Source organism: Sphaeroforma arctica, assembly GCF_001186125.1.
Source record: "Sphaeroforma arctica JP610 unplaced genomic scaffold supercont1.14, whole genome shotgun sequence".
NCBI classification, from domain to species: Eukaryota; class Ichthyosporea; order Ichthyophonida; genus Sphaeroforma; species Sphaeroforma arctica.
Window position 1 is genome coordinate 46,722 of NW_014040544.1, and position 25,092 is coordinate 71,813.

Genomic DNA, 25,092 nt, shown 5'->3' on the forward strand with positions numbered 1-25,092 from the left:
TGCCCATTGGTTCTATTTCGCTTATTATGAAAAAAATTGCTTCAAGATTTCCCTGTGCTCACGAATTGTGCAAGTTTTAACCCTGTCCATATAGTGAAGTAGTGTTAATGACATGACATTTGTATTCAATACCTGGCTAATAAGATCTTCGCAGGTCTAGCTGCCTGTAGTTTTTCGATGGTTTCGCGAGATACAATAGTATTTTCCATGGGCGCCTCCACAAGGTTGTCATGTAATCGCAAAAAGTCCTGGGACCGATTCAAAAAGCACAATTTGCTCAAATGTTATACCTAGTATAGATACAGCGGTGATCGGCTGTTGTACTAGGATGTGAAATGTTCATTTTAAGCTAAAGCTAATGTATTTGGATAAATGATTACCCCAGTCAGATTATTGATTTATACCTCCACTGCCAAATTGAAGATACATTTATGGTCAGAATCTACTATTTAGCGCTTATATATAAAATTGTACAAAATCTTCTATACGAGCTTTGTGTTGTTAAGGTACTGCAACTACCAATGCATCATGTGGTACGAATGTGATAAACTCGTCATTTATCCACTATTTTGCAAATCCAATATCGCTGTCTGTATCGATTATATCGACACCGATCGCACCGCCACTTGTACTCTGCATATCACGAACCAACTACCTGGGTACCAACAAAAATATGTCTCGGAAAGGGTTTACTACACATTGTACAAACAATTAGGCCAAAATGAGGACAGACCACCGTGTGCTCTCAACTGCTGATAGAAGTCGATTTTTCTTCATACTTGCCGATGAGGTTTGATGCTAAAGAATTCACTGCGATGATCATCTTAAACAAACACTATTAATTTGTACTAATATAAACTGAGTGTAGGCCGGAGACTACATGCCCATTCGCAACGCATCGGTTGGCACACAGCTGGCGCACTTCTGAGTGGCAGCTCAAAATCTGATATACTGAATAATTACAGCGTGCGGGCCTCGAATGTGCCAGTAGATGCACTTGTGCAATAGCTGACACCTAGGTGTTTGGCGTGCACGACAATATTAATGACCAGCTAAGAGAATATGTAGTTGGCCGCTATACGCTAAACCACCGGTTAACCACTTCAAATCAACATTTAGGGTACCTTGAAACGTTTGAATACACTGTATTCGTTGGAGTCAATCTCCTCGCAAGAAGATGACCGGGGCCTTTCATTGGTGACTGTGACTTTGTAGAGGGTGTGACGATCATACCAGGGGCCACAATCTTCCTGGAAAACCTGACAATGCATATTAGTATTGGTATTCGCATACAGTAGGATTGGACATACATGCAACAATTGCCAACTCACTGTCCCGAGTTGTTGTGAAATTTCAGAAGTAAATAGTAGAAGTCAAAGAATGGCGTAGTAGCAAATTCGTATTTGCATGAGAGATGTTGTGATCAAAATCTTATCGACTTGGCAAATAGTAGAGGTAGTATTGACAATACGTTTGCGACGAAACTATTCGAAGTCACGTCTGAGGACATTCTTGACAGCTTCGGAAGCATGCCCATTCTAAGCATACTATGACTTTAGATTACGAAATCGTCCTGCAGCCACGAACAATATTGCGTAACACCCATGAGCAGAATACTTGCATATATATCGCAGAACTCAAAGTAAGTACAAACATGGATTTTTGTCATCCACACATGTCATAAAGTTAATTTCGCGATAGGCCAACGACGCCGGGTGCCTTGATAAGCATGCAAATAAACATGCGATGTCTCCGGTTAATAGGGTCAGACTGAAGTGATATCATCTTACTGTAAAACTATGGACTTCATGTGTTGAGAAAACAACATGAATATCCTTAGCGGTGTGCGGTACAAGCGAGCAAAAGGATACGACGCATGTTCGCCTTCACCACCTTTGCACATGCTTTTTGATATCTGCAGCTAGGCAAGTGTGTTGACCAGCTTGTCTAGCTGTTAAAATCGGTTCCTGCATGGTACTCAGTTTGATTTTAGATTCTCACCTCTACCCGTATTGGCCCTTGCAGAGACATGGCGAGTGTGCTGCTAGTTTCCGCATAGGAGTCTACCTCTGTATTCACAGAGGACGAGTCCGAGTGCTTCACCACAAGTGCGCGCAGGCTGCGAGAGCATGCCGTCATCGCTGGGGACTTCAACCCCGTCTCACGCAAGGCTCTGGTAAGATGCGCCTCGCGAAGCATACGCTATTCACGGGGTTATTTATGATGCGCGAAGGTCAGTACAAATTTAAAAGAATGAAAGCATAGACTTCGTAGGTATTTTTTGATGGGACTTTGGCCTCGTCCCATTTAGCTCTGCATTGAACTGCGCTTAGCGAAGATTGATTTTCGCCCGGACCTCAATCTGCTTGCTTGCAGCAAATGGGGGTTTAGAGGCCAGCATGACTAAAGGACACACATGTGCCCATACTGTCACATCTGTAGTTCTAAATTATGCAAAACGAGACACAGTTCTGTCCGCAGAATCGCGACATGCGTAATGTTTATCACGTCATGAACACAACTGAATCTCTTGCCATCCCTCTCGCGCATTCCTTGGCACTGTAGCAATACTTAATATCTCGTAGTCAAGGATTCCGCCCAAACTCGACTAATGTGCCTTTCTCACACTTGGCTAGCCCAGCTAAGGGCTGCCTGTTAGCTCAAAACCGTATCAGAATCTGGGCTGAATGATGAGAGTAACATATTCTTCGTACATAACAGCATGAGGTACTCACGGTTGCGGTGGTGTTTTCCATTCGGATGGCAGTGTCGAGTGGGGTTTCCGCCGCATTGCTCATCGCTGTCAAATCAGAACTTGCAACGAGCGGAAATCGAAATTAATTTTAACAAAGGCAAACAGGTGCACCAAACACATTTGCGTCCACTCCCATAGATGACCTCTTTGATTTTTTTCTGTATCGTGGCTTGGAGTAAAGCGTTGTTCGCTAAAAGAAAATACCATGGCGTCTGTATGGCGTCTCCAGGTGTCACAGCCCACCGGCTACGTTCACAGCGATACGTGTGCTCTAAAGGGCGTGAAGATCGCGAATGACCATGATTCTACACGGAGGACAGATTGGAGACAATCCAACTGATTCCGGACCTAGTTTGTTCATTTGCGATACGCCAAATTTGTGACAGGAACTCTGGTCTCATTCCGGACTAGAACATATATTGAATTAGGCGCCCCTCCAGTCATTTGATGGACATGTTTCTACTTAAATTGACAATTTACGACATCGACAGGAGAAGCCAAGAGCGAAACCCCAGTTTTTTGGACCGCGAACCCACTTTATACGAAGTTATTGATGCAAATCCACATGCATATTGTGTGCCTATATGTGTAATGTTTCAGACATGGCCAAAATCGCAATCAAACAGAACCTTGCAAATCACTTACTTGTAAGGCTAGCAGTACGAGGTTTGTATACTATTCGCTTTGTAAGAATATCTGCTTAATTGGGACTCCTTGGGTGGTCATATGAAAAGCCTCTATTGTGAGCTAAACATTAACGACACTGCATAGCCGAGCCTGATTCTCACAGTGTGCACTTATAAACACTCCAATATACCCACCCTCCCACACATACTCTACGTCCAGCAGCATTTGCAATATGTAGTGGTGTTCATTTTGTACAGCGTAATGCAGTGGGGTGAGCCCATTGTTCTCGTTGAAAGCGTCTCGGAACGTCAGTACGTCATCTCGGTCTAGCAACTGTAGTGTGCATAGTATTCAAGTTGGAGGGGTCAATTGTATGATCTGCAAAGCACGTAAGTGCAGGGGAGCATTGCAGACTCGAAGCACGAACAAATAACGATTCTTCCTTCTTCGACAAGAATCGACAAACTATTGGTCCGCTTAAATGAGTAGAAGATCTATACTTTCTCCGCCAAATAAGCAACCTTTCATAGATCGAAGTTTATAAAACGATCGGTAATTGAGTACTAAGCCATACTAGAGTTTCACCTATTCCAATAGAAGTTCAACAATCAGGTGCAGTGCGCCATATATACATACCTCGCGCACACGGTTGGAGTAGCCATTGGCGGTAGCCTTCAAAAGGTCTTTCCGCAACGATGCGAGTGTGCGGAACACATGAGGAGTGGTAAAGACCAGCGCGCGGGCAGCTTGCTTCGAAAGTTGTTGATCGGTCTGTAAGTTGAATTATAGGCATAATTTGCTAGTTGATTAGTGCGCTGGGCATACGCAATATTAATTCAAAATTTCGTATTCTATAAGATTTTCTGATGGGCATAGCGGCTGTACAAGATGTGCAGTTGATAGTGAGACGATGCAATTGGGAAGGCTCTGCATCGTATTGTTCTTGTGTGGAAGCAATCTGGCCATCAAGAAGAATCAATGGTATATATCCAAACAACCTCAATGTGCGAATGACAACTTGTTGTGGCACAGCGGCGATACGATACGTGTCAGCATACATATCCGACACAACACACGCGGAACTATATACTGTTGTATCAGGCAAGACTGCGCACTACTACCTATACACAGCAGAGTGTATAAATTTCACGAGTGGTGTTTTTTTTAGAGTATTCGACAACGAACTATGCCTCACGGACCAGAGTTTTAAAAAAAATATTAAACTACTTCAAAAGTGAGTGGAGTACGAGACGTCCAACGCCCGAAAATAAAGCCATGACATTTTTTTTGACATATGATATTCACATTATATAGTCACTGACTATTATGCGCACGAAGTCGACCTGTACAGAATCTATACAAGCCTAATGCTACTTTATAGAACGTGTGGTGGCACCCATACCTCATCTATAACGGGTGAATCAACAACAACCTCAGGTAATAGTGTCTGCAGTGTAGGCTCGGTCACCTTTAAATCTTCCGCGACAATCTCGGATGAAAATTTATGACCGGTCCAATTCAGACCAGACGATATGCTGACAAGACGTCGTACTGTACAACACCAGAAGTTCATAATTAGATGCCAAATGGCACACGACCAGAGAATAGAGGCATGAATAAATTCCACAAATTAGGCTACCGTATCAAATTATTGGCAAGTATAACGGGGAGAAAGAAGACATAAGTGGAAACAGGCATGAGTGGAAGTGGATCGCGAACAGAATATTAACGAGAACTGTAGTTATTATTGATGATCCATCTTATACGAGTATTATAAGATACAAGTGATTGAGGTTGAATGGGCACGGGCCTGGGTCACGAGCGAATTTTTCTCCTGTAAGCATACAGGATACAGTTGCCAACTAATGAATTAGATCAAAACAAATTCATGGCGACAATTTTAACAGGTGGAAAGTGGGTAGAGCTCGGTGGATTACCGAGCTATATACTACACTTGATGGCAGTTGCATGTGATAGCGGTGGCGTGGCCAGAAAAAAATGTACATATCAAAACCGCATGTTAGCTTTGCATGTGGCTATAACAGTGCAAGCCTATACACAATATCATTTAGTGTTTTTCTTACCTGGTGAATTTCCCCGGCGTCGGTACTCCGATGGAGGTGGTTTGAGCAGACTCCCTGCGTTGCGCATGGCGGTTGATGGCGGGTTCTTTCGGGCTTTACTGGGGAACTTGGAAGTAGTGATGGGGAGAAATTTTATTGCCTTTCATACTCGGGTCAGATCAGGCTACAGAGTTGGGCGATTCGAGTTGTAGGTCCGTATTCTTGCAGTCAAGAGACATGTGGTAAAGGCTCAGAACTATTTTCAAGAAGACTCTGTATTTGCCTCTAGCATGGAACGCGAGCACACCTGAGGCGGGCTGTACTTATATTTTCAACTTAGAATGCGTCAAAGGGAGTAGTGTATATCAGATCATCGTGGTATTAAAATAGTTTGGTAACTTCAGAGAGAGAGAGAGATAGAGATAATATCTTCCACCAACATGCGCTTTGACTTCACTTGCCATAGGCTGCAAGGTTAGTATGTTACTAGGCTGGGGTCCAGGAAAACCCCGGAAATTGATTTATGTATGATTCCCCGACATAAATGTACAACATAAGCCACAGTATGTTTGAGGCTGCTGTGAGTTGACATGTCAACCGATGTGATATAATACAGATTTCACAGTGTTTTGCTATACTACTTCCAAACCATGTAATCTGCAACACAATATCGACGCAATACTGCAGCAATTATATGTGACTTAAGTGCGCAAAACCCTAATTTGAACTTGGTGATCTACGCTTAGATCTCGATCTATTAACAAATTACTCGTCCAGCAGATCTTTTAGTATATACCGAGAAATCGTTCAATCCTAATGTCTACCACAAAGACTCGAAAGGGTAAGCGTTCCTCATATGGTTACTGCGAGCGGCGCTCGCTTAGAAAATATATGGCGTGAAATATTATAATACGATTTTGACTTAGGGTGCGATACTCGAGATCATGCCGATCTGGAGAAAAACAGGTGAGCACGAGAATAATTGTCACAAATCTGATAAATGCTTCTACGAATACACACCTCGCCCTTGCGTTTCCTGCCTCGCATATCCCTTTGTGGTCCATATAATGTTTCGCGGATGCTCTGCATATTTCTGGCTCGGATTTGTCGACCGTCTTCTAGGTTATCTTTGCTACAGCTGGCATTCGGTTTTTGCGTGTTGCTACTGTAGTATTGCCTGGTGCCTTTCACCCAACCGGAAGGTTCGTTTAAAGCGTCATACGACCTGCTGCTAAAGACCTTTAGTAAAGCGAGGTCGAAAACCATTGAATGTTTGCCAGAAGAATCGAAGCAAAAACCAGTAAGGTTGACCAGTATGTAGAAATCGAGGACGACAACAATAACCCAGCCAAAGTTTAACTTCATTAACCCGCGATGAAAATTAAAAATTGGTATCACTCACTTCAAAGCTGACGATGCTTAACTTATTAGGATTTATTTGTCATGGCATACCATCATTTTGCGCAGCTCATGCTTGGTAGAAGGGAGAATCGGCGTAGTGATAGTCAAACCCTCTCGCTGATCTGCTCCGTACTCTTTAAATACTCTCAGCCCAAAGCCAATATCATTTTTGATGGCTGCAGTGTCTTGAGACCGGGCGCGCACATGGCAGACTTTCAGCTTTTCGATATCTGTTCTCATGTCATCGGAAATTTAAATTAAATAAGACTTGAGTTGGTATGTTGGCATGTAGCGTTTACTCGACATTGAATACGCGCAAATATCTGTTATGTATATCTATATGTATCATGAGTACCAGTGGATATGCGTGACTCAGACCTTGTCAGGACTAAGACACAAACGCAAGCCATCTATCTCGAGGATTCCGCCAGGAATGCAAAGCAACAGACTTCTCATTGCAGTAATATAGCAAGCTAAACACAACGCCCAGCCAAGTGTGCAATGGAGAACAGCCGTGGTGAGGATGATATTAATCTCGACTGAGATTGGGTTGTACCTATACATATCCGGTTATGTGCTGAATACTATTCCAGATAGATCAACAATTCGTCTGCTATATTCACTTCATTTACATATAAAACTATTGCATATATGCATATTATAATCGCGAAACAGACAAGCCCTAGCTACACCGCGAAGTAGATGTACCGTAATATAATCATACTTGGCAACTGAGAAGTACATGCTCATATACGAGCCATAGTAGCACATGCAAATGCTCACTCCGATTGTGTTGGTCACGTATGGCAGTGGTAAATGAAATAGCTTCACAGCGACAAAGATACAACTACAAATCCACTTACGATTTGTTTTATTCACGGATGACAAACCATTTGCCCGTGTCTATATGGTAATATATAACTATATTGGGACATTCATACAAAAATTTATAGACATATATACGCACGCACTGCTAATTTCTGCTTAAACACACGGCACATTGACTGTCCTACTTCACGTGAGAAACAAAGCAGACTCCTCTCTCAGTCTTAAAACCGCAAAGGCGAAATACTCTACTCGATAGCCATTGTTCAGGTATCACAACTTACCAGTACTCCCTTCTATGATTCGCGGCATGTCTATTTGTGACTGCGACTGCGAGCGAGTCATTCGTCCCTTTGTATGTCCCACAATTGTGGAGGGAGATGAGACTATGTCGAGCTCAGAGCCGGTCACACGCGGTCCAAATAGCCATTTCTTTAGTTTCCGACTGCCGTCGTTTTGGTCACCCCGCGAGGGCTGAGGGGTCGACATGGTATACCTATCGATAGACACTGGCTCGATTTGATTGACATATCAACTGCGCTACCATCACCAAGCTGGACTGGCCTAACTAACCTCTTTGTTCATCACTTTGTGAGTGTAGGATGCGACGATTGAAAATGCTATATAATCATATTTTACTCTTCAATTGTTACCAAGGCTAGAACTTGATTTCAATTCTCATAATTTGATTTAAACACGTATCTTCACACCACGGCATCTACAATATTCGGTATAACGCTTTCGGCTGTACAACAGTGCGGACAGTTCTACGATTCGTCGCGAGTGCGAGTGTGACGTATTGCAAGTGTCGCGAAACGCTAAACATCAGACTGATGCGGATGGTCCCGACAGGTAAAAATATTGTGTGCACGATATCAGAAACACAATAAGATTATGTTTAAGTCATCAAGACGTAAGCTCCACTCAAAAAACAGAATGAAATATACAAATCTGCTCTATATGTATACCAGAGTCTTTGCAGCGAAATGTTGACTCGTATACAGCCTACAATCATCAAACATACTTTTGAGTTCCTTCTTGCTGAAACTGATTAGATAGTAATCGAAACCAACGAAAACTCCGAACATAAGTACTAATAGATCACAGGACGTATCGGTCAGTCCATAAGATGCAAAGTAATTGGAGGTGTCGTTATAGCCTAGCACTTTTCTTCATGCTGGATATATAGCCTAGCACTTTTCTTCATGCTGGATATATACTAATTATGTATACACTGTCTACTGCTAGCAGCTCTGAGAGAATATCAAGCTGAATACAGAATTACAGTTAGCGGAATTCTATTAACATTACTGAAACTCACTTTGACGATACTTTTGGTGAGCACAATCAGATGAGGATAGAACGATGTCATCAAAGGATGCACGCAAGCGACAGCTGTATTTCTACAAATTTACATATTCATTTATTTTGGATGCCACATACATATGAAAACTGCAGACTATCAGGGCGGGAGATGATACCATTTACACTGTACATGGGCGCAATAGGACACTACTGTGTCTAATCAAAGAAGTCGAAAAAGTTCAAACACATGCTACAACTGCAGATCTATCCATACTGCGGACAGTGATGACAGGGAAGCGTTGAGCGTAAAACACGCGTTGTACTAAAGGTCCGCACCATAATCAGCTAGTACACAAGTACACGAGAGTCGCATTCAATGCTTTTTCATACTCTACCTGTATCTCGGGTGTAATTACGCCAGACCTCTCTTGGCTAACGTATATAATCACAGGAAACAGAACGAAACCGGTCTGGCAACCACACTACACGCATCTAGGCAGTGCTCTATTCCGGCCTCAACAACCTTGAGATGCTATTTTATATTTACCATAACCAACTGCTTGAAGTAGACGCAAATAGAGCTAGTGACAACGCCTACCTCCACGCATACACATCTAATGAGGGTTGTCACTACTGCAAGACACTATGGTAGCGTAGTCCGCTATCTATTACACACACTCATCATCTATCGTGTGGTGTTGTGGCGCCCATCTACGCTCTAGTAGTAGGAGTACATAGTATTCAGGCTTCTCTTTTGCTTTATAGAAAAAACTGACATAAAGTACACAAAATAGAAACGATACTGCGCGCGAAAAAGGTACTTCCAAATTAGGAAGATAAACCAGGTCATAAATTTCAAGGCTTGGACTTTGACCTTCATAAGTTGAAAGTTCAGATTCAGAACCAGTTTTGCGTCGAGTGATGTCCGGCCCTTTACCTGATAAAGTACATATTGGTTTATTGATTAAAAACGAAGATAAGATCAGTTTTATATACACCTGGTTTAAATACAGAGTCTATTTACGACATAATGGATGGCTGAAATGGGTACCCGTGCTAGGTCTCCCGGGAAGTTATCAATTGCAAGCTATAGTTTACGACAAATTAAGTTCTAGATTACATACAATCAGATTGGAAACCGTCGCTAAATAACTGTGTTTTATTTCAGAGTTTTCAGCGTCCGTTGGCAGTTTAATCAGTGGGCAGGGCAGTCTTCAACTCCCAGACCCACAGTCGAAATACATCAACAGTCACGACGATTCGAATGCCGCGAAAGGATAGAGAGAAGGGGCGAGTTTTTAGTAAAACCCCACACACATTTGAGTAGTAAACTAGTGTGAAACCTGGCTAATCGAGCCTAAACGCATCAAGCACTTCTAATAAACCAGAAACGCTTGAGACGATACAGCCAGCATCTATAATCTACTCGATCTTCTCAAACTGCCTTCCTAAGGGGTTTGTTATCATACAGCACTGCAGCAGTGGAAGGTAAAAAAAAAGTCGCTTTGGCAGGCCTGCAGGGCGGTTGCTTTTTCAGCTGGATGTGCCGCTAAGACCTAACCCAGCAGCGAAGGCGAATTGCTTTCAGCGCCAGGATAAACAGTAATATATTGTTCAACCATTATGTATAGCAGACCGACTGGCGGGGTGGGCGAGGGTGGAGAAGATGTCCATCATCAGTATCCTTTAGAACACAACTCGTCCATAGAGCACTCATCATCTTTGCACCAAACCGCACCTTTACATCAGCCAGCACCTATACACCAGGCAGCACCGATGCACCAAACAGCGCCGTTGCACCAAACAGCGCATATGCACCAAACAGCACCTATGCGTCAGGAAGCGCCCGATCACCCATCTGAACCACTGGATGATGCGGAAACAGGTCACAATGGCACCCATAAAGAATGGATGTCGGATACACGAGAAGTATCTGTGCCTGCACAAAACGAAGGACAGTACCCAAATTATGATCATGGGGAACTCATGAAGTTCAACGTACCCGTGGGTCGTTCGAGCGATGACGGCAACGCGAGTGGTGATAGTTATAGCCAAGCGGGTTGCACAGAGTTTAATTCCAGTATGCCAGAAAATATATCAGCACAAACGCCGATAGCACACATGAGTCCCAATGTAGGCGTCTTTGATGCACAACTAAGCCATAGTATGACCAGTCCAGGTGCAGCACGGACAGACGCGAACAACACTACGCCACAGTCAAATCCTACGCGACGCTACCCTACTGAGCATAAGATTTGGTTTGCAGAACTCAATCATGGGCCTGAGAGTGTAACAGACGAGAACATGGCGTCATACCTGAAATTGAGGTGGGATACGCTGAAGACCTTGTCTGGTTTCAAGACAGCCAAAGCTTTCATATACAACCTTTTGCTGGCCAATGGGAAGCTGGCGTACACAAAGAAGCATTTTCACATGTATCCGTTGTATACGGAAGCTATTAAGACTATCACCGAATCACATGATTATCGTCACGCAAGCAAACCGATCCCGAGGAAAAAAGGGAGCACTGACGCCGCACCAAATGCACTGCTGGCGAATATAAACGAGCCGGGTGGTGTGATGGCTGCGATGGACGAGCAGTTGCACTGTAATTCTCCTAATGACACGGGTATATACACAGATCAGCAAACGGGTCAGACACAATATAAACGGCCAAGGGACGATAGAGAGTCGATGACTGACCAAGGCGACAGCACGGGAGGTGATGTACGCGACGGTGAGGAGAGTGTCATAATACAGTATCCAGAGGTACACGCACACGCACATAAAGTAGCGAGGCTTACGCAGGCACCTGATGTACACGACAGGGCACATGCTGCACGTGAGAGCTTTGATATTGCTGTGAATGGAGGTGTAGATACTATTGACTGTCAATTGGAAAGCCACGACGGTCAAGCGACTGTACATGAGATGCAGGAGATGGTATCGGATAATCAAGTAGACCCCTCGCAACCTTCGCCTGTCGAGCAGATGCAGAATACCGAGCAGATGCAAAGTGCAGAGACACGGCCGGTCGAGGAACAGAAGAGTACTGAACCCGCTGTATCGCAAGGGATGGTGCTAATGGATGGTTCTATGCACAACGTCACAGCTGAGCAACAGCAAGGACCTGTCGTGAAGTATCGTGGAGGCAAGGGAAAAGCAAATGTTGGTGCGGTGCCTGTAGGGTCGAAGCGATATGGAACTGAGCACAAGATTTGGTTTGAGGATTTGAAGCTAACACTTGATGACGCGAATGATGAGAATATAGCCATGTACATCAACAAGAGATGGGCTATGTTGAAGTCCAGAAGCGGCATCAAGACAGCCAAGGCGTTTGTGTTTAATGTTATGATCGAAGCTGGCAAACCACCGTACCACAGAGTCAATTGTCACCTGTATCCGAAGTACAAGTTGGCTCTGGATACAATCGAGGCTGCTCCGGAGTACAAGAATGGGTATAAAAAGGAAAGTGGTAACGTACCCAACCCTGCTCCCTCTTATGAGTATGCTTACGCAGAAGTAGGGCCAGCAGACGTGCAGGTACAGGAATATGCGCAAATAGCATATCCCAACTCCGAGCTCAATAATTCCGGACAGCCGCAACTGGATGGTTCTGAACAAACAAACATGAATGCAACCGCACAATCACACACTGATGAAGGCTCAGGACAGACTCAAGACGGAACCCCAGCACACCCACCACTAAGTAGTTCGACCCACCCACCCCTAAGCAACCCATCACCGCCACACATGAGTTCATCTGCACACCCACAATCAGTACCTGCCGGGAATGCAGTCTCACAGGACACGGCAGTGAACGAGAATCAGCAAAATTTGGCGCTTGCGGCTCCCCCACCACATGAGCCAAGTACAGCCACGGGCCCGCACTCGCCCACGACCACTGTTATGAATACAATCGTGTCGTCTCCACCCCAAGCGCAACTACATCACGTGCAACCACAGACCACGGATCAGAATCAAAACCCAGTAGCTCCTGTGGCCACCGCAGTTGCGAGCAATGAGCCGAACGTGAATGCAGACTGGTCGCGACGGTACATGACCGAGTGTAAGATTTGGTTCGAAGAGCTGAAGTGGGGCGCGGATAGTATCACGGATGAGAAGATTGCATACTTCATACAAGAACGTTTCAATACCTTGAACGGCACGCAATTGGAACCGGCGAAAGCCTTCGTCTATAATATATTGGTAGAAAATGGAAAACCACCATACATCGAGGCCAATTTTGGCTTGTATCCTGTGTATACACGTGCCCTGGCTAAAATAGCTCAATTTGCCGAGAAACAATCAGCTGTCGTGCCCGTACAACCGATGTATGGGGTCGGCGTACCTCCACACATGCACCCACACACCATACCAGTAGAGCCGGCAGCAAATACTGAGTACATGCAATATGCTCAGTACTACCCACCATCCAGCGCGGCGACATTGCCACTTACTCATGGTATGCATGTCAATAACACGCAGGCCATATCTCTGACTGCCCAAGGGTCGACTACTAGTGGTTTTGAGGCGAAGAATGATTCGAGCGTGGGTGGTGCGAAAGGGGAAGGAAGCGCCATTGAGAAGGGTGGCAGGAAGAAAAAGGCACGCATGCCTCCGTTGAAGGGGGCCAGGAAATACCGAACGGAGTACAAATTGTGGCACGAAGAAATGAAGTGGACCGCGGCCGATTTAGATGACGAGCACATGGCCAAGTATATCAATATACGATGGGAAACACTCAAGACTGCGAGCGGGATCAAAACCTCTAAGGCCTTTCTGCATAATATGTTGATGGAGAACTCGAAGCTGCCGTATCATAAGGGGTATTATCACCTTTACCCCTTGTATAGGACGGCTATAGAGAAGATCACAAAGGCTCTGGAAACGCAACCTGTGTCGTTTACACCTGAGGATGTAATGGTGATGCTGCGTAATTTGTATGAGCTTTACAACGGGAACAGTGATGCCCAGGCCCTCCGCCTGGCTGTTTTAATAGTGTTATGTGTCAAGTTGGAGTTGAAAGTGGAGGATCTGCCACACTTAAGGAGCAACCATGTGGTGCCTAAGATTAACAGCATGACTAAGCGGCTAGAGTTGCACGTCTCCTTGCCTGACCAAATACTTCAATCTCGAATCAAGGACGGGTCAGGCCAGCAGAGTTTACTCATAGCGGCATGTTCGTGTGTAGGGGAACTGATTCAGAATATGGATTGCCCTGCGCACATACTCGAGAACTATTGGAAACGTATCCCAGAGAACAACAGCGAGCGTATGTTCTTGAGGAGTGTGAACGACAAGGCTAAGCGCTTCATAACCATCCCCATGGGTAAAAAGGTGCTTTTTGCCGCTGCTGGGGTGTGTAATAGTATGCTGGCGAAGCCGTACCCTAGTAATTCAGTGAACAACCACAGTTTCCGCAGTATCACTTGAAGTCAGCGATTTGCCAATAAGTTGATTATGGACTAGTTCAAAAACCTTCTACAAACTGAGCAGCAGCAGTTTCTCACTACACATGGATATGCGAAATACTAATAAGGTACAAGCGTTGCAATAATCTGGTGCATTGAATAGATTCAGTAAAAACTCTCGCATCATTGTATTGCTTCCCTTGTACATGGTATTTTTGTGAGTTGCCTATGATTACTGACTCCTCAATTGATCTATGCGTGTGTAATAGTATGTCTTGGCCATAGTTTGATGGTGCTACCGATCACAATAATATTTAACGAAATATGCAGGATCTCACTCACCCTGAGCAAAGATCCTCACCGATCTGCTCATGTCTACACCTGCAAAGTTAGGTCGTCACTTATGTGTAATTGACCACTACTGTAGACCCCTTGTGGATATACAATGTATAGCAGCAGTTTGGAGCCGAATAATAGCTAGTTTGTAAACGATTCAGCTACGGCATGAATTGTGATCACGTATACAATGCAAAAGTTCCCAACTTGTTAATAATGTACAACTAATCCCTGTGAAGAAAGAAAGGCGCTCAAAATCAGTTGAACCGGCGACTATGTCCCTGTACTGCGTGCCGTTACGACGGCATGTAGAGCACATACCATATTCTAGCGATCTCGGTACTCTTATAATTGCTCTAGAGGGAGCGTGTAGAGTATTCATACCCATGTTGCCAGTTCGATAGCCATGTTGTAACTCATAATAGCAGCGCGATGCGTTTGTGTGTCAATGCATCCTGAGGGTTGCCAAAGTACGCAGTTTATGGTTTCTCAAAGCCTCCTGAAATAGACCAGTTTTCTATTTGTACAGAATCCCTAGAACCCTAATAAAAAGAAAAGCCGGTTGGTGTAGTGTACAATTTTTTTAGAAAATTCTGGCGGGGTTTTGCGACTTGGAGTTCCGAGTGCCAGCAGCCTGGGGCCCTGTGCTGTCGACAGCCCGAGGCCGACAGCGCCGACCCGTTGCCATTTCGTTTGCTGTAATAATAATCCAGTGTTGGTCTCTCACTGAGACAGTGAGAGTAGTATGACAAACTTCAATACGTTTTGTGTTTGAACGTAAAATCATTATATATATTTACGCATACAATACACGCTTAGATCATTAAGGCCCATAATTTTCAATACAGGGTGCTTACTTCGAGCCCTGAGGTTCAAAATATTTAGAGTTGTCCCCTAATGTGCCAATTCGGTTTGCACAATAGGTACGTCCTTTCCGGTCGTTGACCTTTATAAATATTCTACTGTTCACAAATCGAATAAATAAGCGTTTACGTTAACCTTTAATTGGGACCCCGATAACGGATTGAGGTAAGCTGATCAAAAGACGGATAATATAAGTACGCTATTGAAATTTGTGTTCGTTGCTTTGACGTATTCAATACACGAGAGTGTAGGCACAGCTGGATCGGTGACGATTCTGATATGACTAACGAGGCGCCACATACACAGTATACGTATAATTAATTGCTGGGCATGGGCGGATGCTAAATCATAGATATGAGGGGGTCGATGTAAATACATATCAGGCAACTTACAGGCAGCTAGATCCGATTAGCTACTGCATTCTGTTCTCGTCGGAACAGTGGAGTCACTATTTTTGAAGCACAAGCCATAGAAAAATTCAGCTTTCTATTACAAACATCTTATAGGACCATTCCAAGGCTCGTATACGAAAGAGATATCCAGATATGACGCATCGAAGATATAGCTCGAGGTAGGTACCTGGTGAACGGTTTGAGACTATTAGTATTTGACCTCGTTCTTATGGTGTATTCCAAGCAATGATTTACGTTGCAGGTGTCTATATAGGTGCGAAAATATCGTAGTGGCATGCGCAAGTGTTCGATCTGTGTTCGTGAATGTCGTGATCGTGAAGCGTATGTGGTTATGCGTATACCTCAGTGTTTAGCGCGTGGGCATATGTGTAAGGTGTGTGTGTGTTTGTATAGATATGCGTGTTTGTCTTTGTAGGTGCATATCTTCTAAGACTGGTTATTTTTATCTTTGTTGCTACGATGTATTCCAAGCTATGAGTTGCAGGTGTTTATAGTGATACGTGAATCCCGTAGCGGCACTGCGCAAGCGTTCGATCTGTGTTCGAAGACGTGAATGTATTCGTAATTATGAAGGCTTATCTGTTAATCTGTACAAGTGTTTGGGCACGCGTGTGTATGTGTATATGTGTGTTTGCATGTGTAGATTCATGCGCATTTGTATAACTAAGTGTAATTATGTTTGTATGCTCAGATGGAGTTGAATACATATGGGTAGGCGTATTACATATCGTGTGCATGTATGTATGCGTATTCGAACGTGCTATTCACATAGAACGATATAAGTTTCAGGTTGCAGCCTATCGTGTTCCATATCAGATTCCACGGGAGTGGTGACCACAAAGCGCGTTTTGCGCATTCATGCGTTTTGCGCCGCTAACAAGCTCGTTCTTTACTGTCGATAGGCCTGGGACAAATGTCAAGTACGCGGATAGCGACGATGACACTCCGCCCGGATCTTCTCGCATGGCATCCATGTCAAAAAACTGCTCCGATACGTCCATAGATGGGTATGTGAAGAATTTCTAACTAAGTTTATATCTCACTTTCAACTATTTTGTAGCAATTATGAAGAATCAGATTTTGTACGCACAGTCGTGGTCTGTGATGTTTTGCGACGCCATGTTTGGTCCTCATAGTGGGCTCCAATTATGATCACTGGCGCACGTGCTAAGCTGCAGTGTGTCCTCGTCTGTCTACCGATCTATCTGCACTTGGGTAGATCAAGTTGTAGCGCGTGAGTAGTGCGTATGATTGGGAGGAGATTATGAATTACAAATCGTGATCGACCTAGGTTAGCTTAACCCCACCACGCACTCAGCTGCTATTTGGTGTTGTTTGCAGGCGGATGCAACGCAGGAGAGCACTTGAAGAGGCTGAAGAACGTCAACTGCAGGAGGCCTTGCGATTATCAGCTATGGACCAGCCGAATAGTCTGGCAAATGGTGAGAGATCTATTCACTTCAGATCAAAGCTATGCATTGTGTTCTGCTCAGGCGAATTGTATGTACTCTAGCTAGCCGCGCTGTATTCGTAAATTATGGTACCGGAATGTCAGGTAATAGTAACTTGTGCATAGGCTGTGTGGATAAATTTCTATTTACCGATGAGTGTTTTAGTCCAGCACCATGAGGAGTCACCCTCCCCTCTGTACACGCTGGGTCGCAACGGTGGCAATCAGTGCGGCTGCATCGTGCTATTAAGAACCGTACTATGGTATAGGCGTGTTGTCTTGTCACATTCAATACAACGGCATTGTCAATGCAACAGGCGATGCAACCAAAGACGGCGATATCGGAAAAGTGTCTCGCGAGAACGCACCGCCGGCGTGTGATGCGAATCACAAACAGCCAGCGCCGAGACGGGAATCGCTGAGTCTGAAGAGGAATATGTCTAATGAGGTATGTGAGTATGGAAATATACACCAGCAGAACACAGTACACTTACTATATGGAATGTAGTGCTGTGTTGTGCATGAGCTGCGTAACATACGTAACCGGCCCTCTTAGCGAATACCAGTTAGTACCAGACACTCAAGGTATGGATGCCCACATCGCATATTGCCGCGATACTGGCTGCTTAAACAGTATCGTTAATCATCCGCCGCAACTTTGAGTTGCCGCTTTGTCCTGTGCATGCTGTTTCCGTATCGGCTTTCAAGTTTCACAGTGTGTATCCAATTTATCTGGGAACCAGATTTCTGTGTGATATAACACTGCGCAGTCTGAGCAGGTAATTCGAATGTATTGGTAAAGTCTTTACCTCCAAATGAATTTACGTTCTGCACAGCCACGCACGACTCACTGGATTCACAACTTACCAGGTGTTTTATAAACCTTTGCTTACCAATTTGCAAGTATATGTCTGATATTGCGCATCGATGGTGGTCTTGTCCAGTCAGAGGTTGCAAGTAGTTGTGTCAGCTGTGGACTGTCGCTAATCAGTCTCAAGCGATCATACTCTGGCAGTAACTAGGTGGCGTATTTTGGTTTATTTGTGCTTCAATTCGAGCGGGTTACACGCTCTCATTCACCAGTCTGCTCCGCATCGAACCAGCACACCATCATTAAGGGCTCAAAGCAATCCCAATCTTCTGGAGATACACCTGCGTCGTTGCCCGTAAGACGCTTAACCATTATCGGACCACTACCCCCAGATGAAGATACTTCGGGTATGCTCATTGTGCATAAAAAATTATATGAAAAAGTGTGTAGAAAAATTTATTGAAAGGTGTGGCATGGTTATATGTACCATTCTGGTTGCGATAATTAAAATGCTAGACGTCCTCTAATTTCGTCAGAGATATGCATTCGTCATGTGTTGTAGTGCTGGGGTTACATGCTAGGTTTCTAGCTATTTATGTTCGGGATCATTTTGGCCTCGCCCGATATCAGTATCGTGATTTTATGGCACGTGATTTAATGGCTGTTTTGACGAAAATCCGATACAGGTAGAAAAAGCACAGCAAACGCTAGTCTCACCAAAAAGGTCCAGCCACAGCAACACAGTGCAAAGAAAGCAGGCGCTTCCGGTGCCAAATCGGCGGTCGTACAGTCAGAGGCACACAGCAGCACTAAGCGAAGTAAGTTTTCTGATCTGCTTGTACACATTGTATGTCCATTTAGCTCTTACTTGACTTGACTAGTTTTGACAACACAGCTGCGTAGTAGTTGTGTCGTATAACTGGACTTCAAGTTTTTGTGCTTCTTAAAAGCGTGTGCATCGCGTAATAATTCGGTTTACTTGTACTCGCATACTAAGCACTTCGATTGATTCGTTGATATGGCCTTTGTGTAAATATCCTGTACAATATAGATATTTTTCAAGACTTCCACAGGAACTGTTGGGCTTCACGAGTTGTTTAGTAATTGCTAAGCATCCTGTTTTCTTGTACCTTGTTCATATTCTAAAGTTAACTACCGGAGGGCTACACACACAAAAATGATGCCGCAATCGTCTTGTTTACAGATGTATTTTGATACTGCACGGTTGCTTAATGTAGATTAACTGTTAGTTCAAAATATAAATGTGTACGCACATACAATACATTGCGCTACATGAAACTAATGCTGGCTCTTTGTGTTTAGGCAGTGTATGTTTGTCAGAATGAGTATACTCACGGGCTTAGATTCATAGAGCACGGTTTTCACGTCAATCGATGGTTGTGTGCTTCGTGCTCATTACTGTTGTATTGCCAAATGCCACCACTAGTCACAGACATGCCAATCTGTATGCACCATGCATATGTGGATAGTGTCTACGTGCTGTATTTTTAAAATATTAGCTACAATGAAATAAATACACCTCAGTTAGTGCATGAATACATGTTTAGCCTACACAATGTGCATAAACTCGGAGATACGCCACCACTCTCGGCCTTTTAGTAGCACAGTACTCACACCACTCCAATGTACAAACACAGATTCTACTTGCAAGCGAAAGGTACAGAAAATGTTCAATTCGAAATCGGACGATTCATCATGCGTGTCTGCTTCAGAATCCGATTCTAGTAGACACCGAGCCTCTTTAAAAAAAAATCCACAAAATACTTCAAAACAGCCCAACAGATCAAAAGCGTTTGATAAAACATCAGCCGTACCAGGTACCTCAAACACGATATGCTTCTGTGGGGGTTGATATTTCTATATATGAGTACGTGTCTGCTATCTTCAACTCCACGGGAAACACGTATGCACTTGTCGTTGCGGTCGTCAGTGGGCATGCTCCGGGCATCTATCTGTGAATACTTACACGCACTATTTGTCGTCGGAGTTTGTATGTATGGGAGCTGCTCATGTTGACTTTATTTGGCCTTTTGTGACTCTGACGGGGTGAGTTTAGTATGAGCTCGCATCCATTCTCCCTTAAAACAGAATTTCGCACTAATGTCATTAGTGCGAGTAATTGTCAAAAAAAAGAGACAATTTCTTCAGCATATATGACAATTTTACCAGCACATCTACGTACGGTATACGCATGTGTCAGTGAGAGTGTATGTGTGAAATTGATATGTCCTTATATACCAGTTTGAGAGATGACTTTCAGTTTAACTTTGACTCATTCAACACTCATACGTAGTTAAGAGAGCGCACCATGCGATATCAGAGTCTGAGTCTTCAGATTCTGGAACGGATGAACAAACTGCCGAATCTGAGTCGGAAGTTGATTCCGGATCAGATGCTGAATCTGAATTGGAAACTGAGTTTCAACCCAGACAGAGTTCAAAGCACAATGGAGTTCACAAAAAGGGCAATTTCCCACAGCAGCCGACGAAGAGAAAGGCCATTAAAGCGGGGCCGAAGAACACTGCGCCGTCAAAGGTGCGCATAACTGCATCGGTGGCCGTTAAACAAGGTGAGAGTCGTCCCAGGGCGGTCTGATTCTTTACATAATAGGAGGACCCTTATGTTCTGAGGTGGAACTTGAGTCATTTTTAGATTTTAACACCCACAGGCCCGATTAATCATTTCGGATACTTTTCACATCGTGTATCTGGACAAACTTTTTGTTTCTCGCGCAGATCTGTTTGAGAGTATATTAATTTCCGTGATTTATTGCTTAAATATAGCTGACCGTTCACGTGGCAGTTGTTCCTGTCTCCGCAAAGGGCTAGTGCTTTCACCGGTAGATTAGGTCACCTTCCTATATATCTGTTGTACAAGTGTATTCCAGAAGTGCTTAGGTTTCAGCTGAGCAAGTCATGTGCAGTGTTCCAGGGATATTTGGAATGCTGAGTGCTGGTTTTATACCAATCACACTTCCAATCTATTTTTAGCCACAGATACACCAGCATATCTGCTGAGAGACTATCGATTGTTCATATTTTCCCGAGGTCCCAACAAGTAGTTCGGGATTGCCTGTATTTCTATATGTTCTTCAAATTTCCCTGCTCCATACATCGCTACTATATTACAGCGCCTTCCTTTTCACACGTCCTTTTCAGCAGTCGCGTGTGTTGGTCATAGGCAGTTTCACAGCTATTCAGATGTGGTATAGTAAGTGATTACTTACAAATGTCAAATACACAACGCGTAGTTGCAGATGAACACCACTCTGAATCTGACAGTTCGCACGCGTCTGCTTCTGCATCATCCTCTACCGGCTCTGGCTCTGACTATGACGAGGCGAGTTCCAGCACTGAAGTGTATGTCTTACGTAGATATATCTCGTTATCAACAGGTTCCATAGTGTTGACATTTAGATGCTTGCAATTTGGCATATGTGTGCACCTTACACAACCAAAATTGAAACCACGATGGCTGACCTGTAGTTATCAAGTTATAGATTCTCTTTAGCAACAATTTCACGTAAATGATAGCCTTACGATATGTCCTCCTCAGATCTGCGAAAGTATTTTTGTTGTCAACCTCGTACGCGGGGCCCGTCCCTGATGCAAATCTATCACATACGACGTTTGCCAGAGTACTCCTCTAAAACATATATTTAGTCATTGATCATTGGTACCTCGGCTATATAGCAACATCTGTTTTATCATCACGAAAAGAAAAAAAATTATAGGGTATATGAACGCACGCGCCTGTATTTGATACAGAAACAAGTATTGTGACGAAATTTTGTGCATACAATATTCACCCTGAAAAATAACTTGTTCAAATAGGCATGCAACCAATTAGTACGGTAAACTACGCTAACTAGCGATTCCCGCGATCGGCTGATTTGTATCACAGTGAGAGCGATGGAGGCGATAGCGATTTCACAGTCAAGGCCAAACCAAAGGCGAAGCCAAAAACGCAACCCAAAACAAAACCGAAACCAATGCCGAGACAAAAGCCGAAAATAGAGCATAATGTCAAACCGGAATCGGAAGTATTGCCAAGTCCAAAACTTCAGCCAAAAGAATCCGTAAAAGCACTAGAGACCCCAATCTACAACATGCAGGAATCTGAGAAAGGTAGGCGAACGTCTTAGATAATGATTTGTAAAAACCGAATTGTGCTATATTTTTACATCGAGACTATCAGATTCTCTAACGCTTTCTGATTCAGAATGGCCAAGTAAGTCTGGTTGCAGTTTATAGATGGTGAGTGCTTGTGAATTCTATCAAAATAGCTCCGATCCAAAATCTTATTATATCCTTCTATTACGTCGTAGTGCCATTACAAGTCATCACAAACACACAACTAAAGGCCAGTCCAGCTGGTATTAAAGGCCGACCTACGAGGACGACACCAAATATACCGATTGACCGGGCGAAGGTGAACAAGGAAATCACGCCGCAACAGGTGAGTGTACGAATTCAGTTTAGTTCTGCCGTTTTGAACCCCACATCTCCGTTGCAGAATGAGGGGTGATGTAATGATCACAGAGAGATTGCTTTGTAGTTTGTTATTTTGGGCGGATAGTCTGTGGCTGATTGCAATATGTATATAAGTGAGAATTAGCGTCTGTGGATTGTTTATAACTAGACATACAATGTGAGGACAGGTTCACCCTGTTATATAAAAGTCATACATCCCTTTTGTATCACTACTGGATGGAGGCAAAATTTCATACAATTCTCCGACCGAAACATTTTGGGCTCAGCGGTTTTGATGTGTCAGAAATCTCGCGTGTATGCTCGTCAACGCTGGATCGCTTTGAGTCAGGAGAATACGAACAAGAGCGGGTGCATGGGTCGGATGCTAAACGAAAACAAATAAACTGGATTCCCAGGGCTAGACACAGTGGCTGTGAGCAAAGGTCAACACACCTCGTATCCATAAACAACATTCGTTTCACAAAAATGGTGATCCCTTTATTCTTGTAATTTGATTTCGTTTTCATTCACAACGACATTCATTTTGCATCTGAACACATTTGCTCCCAGTAGCGATCGCTTCTGCGATGAAGATACAAGTCACGAGCCGTACCTGATTTCTATATGACTCATCGTGTACGTTTCTTTTTCTTGATATCTGTTGCTGGTTGTTAGGTATCGACAACGCTTGCCCCTGTCAAAATACCAGGAAAGCAGCCAGAGGTGTCGCGTGCTTTGGCCACAGTCTCTGCGACCGTTTTTCATTCAACCCCTGCGTATGTGATTCGATAAAATTAATTCTGTTGAACAGGGTCGAAGGGCACACACCAGAGAAGAAGCTTGACTTCATTACACAAATTTCCGCGCGCGTATAGCTAGCTATGTGGATTGTATGTGGTGCATATAGGCTTTTTAGACTATGGGTGGTACACCTGTATCGCGAGTTTACATCCGGTTCGCTATGTGGAACGTGTTTGCATCAGGTCTACTTAATTTGTGTTGGCTCGAACTATTATCCTACATGGCCCTGTACAATAGCATGTCCATAAACACAGATTCGCTAAATGCACAAGTTGCAGGAAAACGTGTGTATCGCAGCCGAAGGCAGATATCGGGCTGATTAGTCGGATTTAATTTTAGTCAGCGGGTACGCACCACCATAGCTTGCTAATTTTGGACACGCGTTTGGCATGGTATTGCGAATAAGCAAGCCTTTTTTTCGCACTGATAGCTTGCCTTTCTATCCAAAAGTACACTAGGACGGAAAATTCCCGGGAGAAGGAAAAGACAAGAAGAGCCTACGATTCAGAGGGATTATACAAAGCCGAATACAGGTATGATACTCTGAGTGCATAGCCGATGTCGTCTGTGTATATGCGTTTGCCTCAATCTTCATCTTTTTGCTGACTTTTGTACAGCTCCTCATTAAAGCTCTTAATACCGCCGCGTATCAGCTCAACTGTAGCGCGCACTCTCGTGATGATATTTTCTTATGACGAGACGGTCGATATTTTTTTGCGTTTAGTACCTGACACAAGTCTATTGTTACTGTCAAAATTAAAGAGTTCAAATGGGACGCATTACACTGCCTTTGTTGTTGTTATAATCGAGGATGCCCTGGAGTTAAGTGTTTGCTATTTAGTACTAGTACAGCCTCGATGTGACATCAGAGAAGAGTCTCATCTAGAAACGCATTTTCTACCCAATTTTGACATCGGCTTCACTCGCATTGCAGGGCATGGCAAGATAAATGATCTTCTAATTCATTCATCGCGACCGCGGCTCGGTCTCTCGCGGAGGGGCAAATTCAAACCACTGCACAATTTAAATGGGAACACAGCGCCGAGTATTCCTCATTAGCCGACAACTATAAAATACTCCTGAGAAAATTTTCGACTCCAGGACATCACTATTGCGCTTCAACCAACATTTTGTCCCCAATGCATATTGAAGACGGGCATACCCGTGCCTGCCTGTCTGCATGCACTCGCCTAAGGATTGGATATATTTATATAGCTTTCCAGTACTTGGGCGAACAACATATAGAAATATGACACTCACTCATACACGTACACACACGCATATATATATATATATATATATATAGAGGGACCCTCCACCATGTACGGTCCCTAAAAGAAGAGAGGGACCTACGATCCCCGGGGGGATGTAAGGTCCCGGGACCTACGAAACGAAAGGAGGGCTGTAAGATCCATCCTTCCTGATGGATCTACCACATTATCCCGTAGGGGGGACATAAGCTACGGTCCCTAAAAGAAAAGATGTACCTACCATCCGCAGATAAAATATATACTAGGCGTCAGTGGCCTAAGAT

The 25,092-nt window shown here is 43.9% G+C and overlaps 4 protein-coding genes across 4 annotated transcripts; 2 read left to right on the forward strand and 2 right to left on the reverse strand.

The window, feature by feature from the left end:
- Positions 1-1,115: 1,115 nt before the first annotated feature.
- SARC_00451 (hypothetical protein) lies at positions 1,116-2,239 on the reverse strand (the record flags this gene model as incomplete). Its single annotated transcript, XM_014305841.1, has 2 exons — positions 2,002-2,239; positions 1,116-1,259 (listed from the first exon to the last, which is right to left on the reverse strand). The coding sequence occupies exons 1-2, from the start codon at positions 2,197-2,199 to the stop codon at positions 1,116-1,118; spliced, it is 342 nt and encodes a 113-aa protein (XP_014161316.1). The 5' UTR covers positions 2,200-2,239.
- Positions 2,240-3,502: 1,263 nt separating this feature from the next.
- On the reverse strand, positions 3,503-5,576 carry SARC_00452 (hypothetical protein; the record flags this gene model as incomplete). The annotated part of the gene is made up of 4 exons (XM_014305842.1): positions 5,467-5,576; positions 4,785-4,933; positions 4,019-4,153; positions 3,503-3,715 (listed from the first exon to the last, which is right to left on the reverse strand). Exons 1-4 carry the CDS (start codon positions 5,531-5,533, stop codon positions 3,503-3,505), a joined length of 564 nt encoding a protein of 187 aa, XP_014161317.1. The 5' UTR covers positions 5,534-5,576.
- A 5,023-nt stretch (positions 5,577-10,599) lies between these two features.
- On the forward strand, positions 10,600-14,572 carry SARC_00453 (hypothetical protein; the record flags this gene model as incomplete). The annotated part of the gene is made up of 1 exon (XM_014305843.1): positions 10,600-14,572. The coding sequence occupies one exon, from the start codon at positions 10,600-10,602 to the stop codon at positions 14,410-14,412; it is 3,813 nt and encodes a 1,270-aa protein (XP_014161318.1). The 3' UTR covers positions 14,413-14,572.
- Positions 14,573-15,828: 1,256 nt separating this feature from the next.
- Positions 15,829-24,662, forward strand: SARC_00454 (hypothetical protein). The gene is made up of 14 exons (XM_014305844.1): positions 15,829-16,161; positions 16,906-17,010; positions 17,345-17,445; positions 17,771-17,901; positions 18,557-18,671; positions 18,951-19,082; positions 19,923-20,102; positions 20,579-20,854; positions 21,536-21,644; positions 22,189-22,412; positions 22,613-22,743; positions 23,433-23,533; positions 24,009-24,091; positions 24,493-24,662. The coding sequence occupies exons 1-14, from the start codon at positions 16,136-16,138 to the stop codon at positions 24,615-24,617; spliced, it is 1,839 nt and encodes a 612-aa protein (XP_014161319.1). The 5' UTR covers positions 15,829-16,135; the 3' UTR covers positions 24,618-24,662.
- The last annotated feature ends 430 nt before the right edge of the window (positions 24,663-25,092 follow it).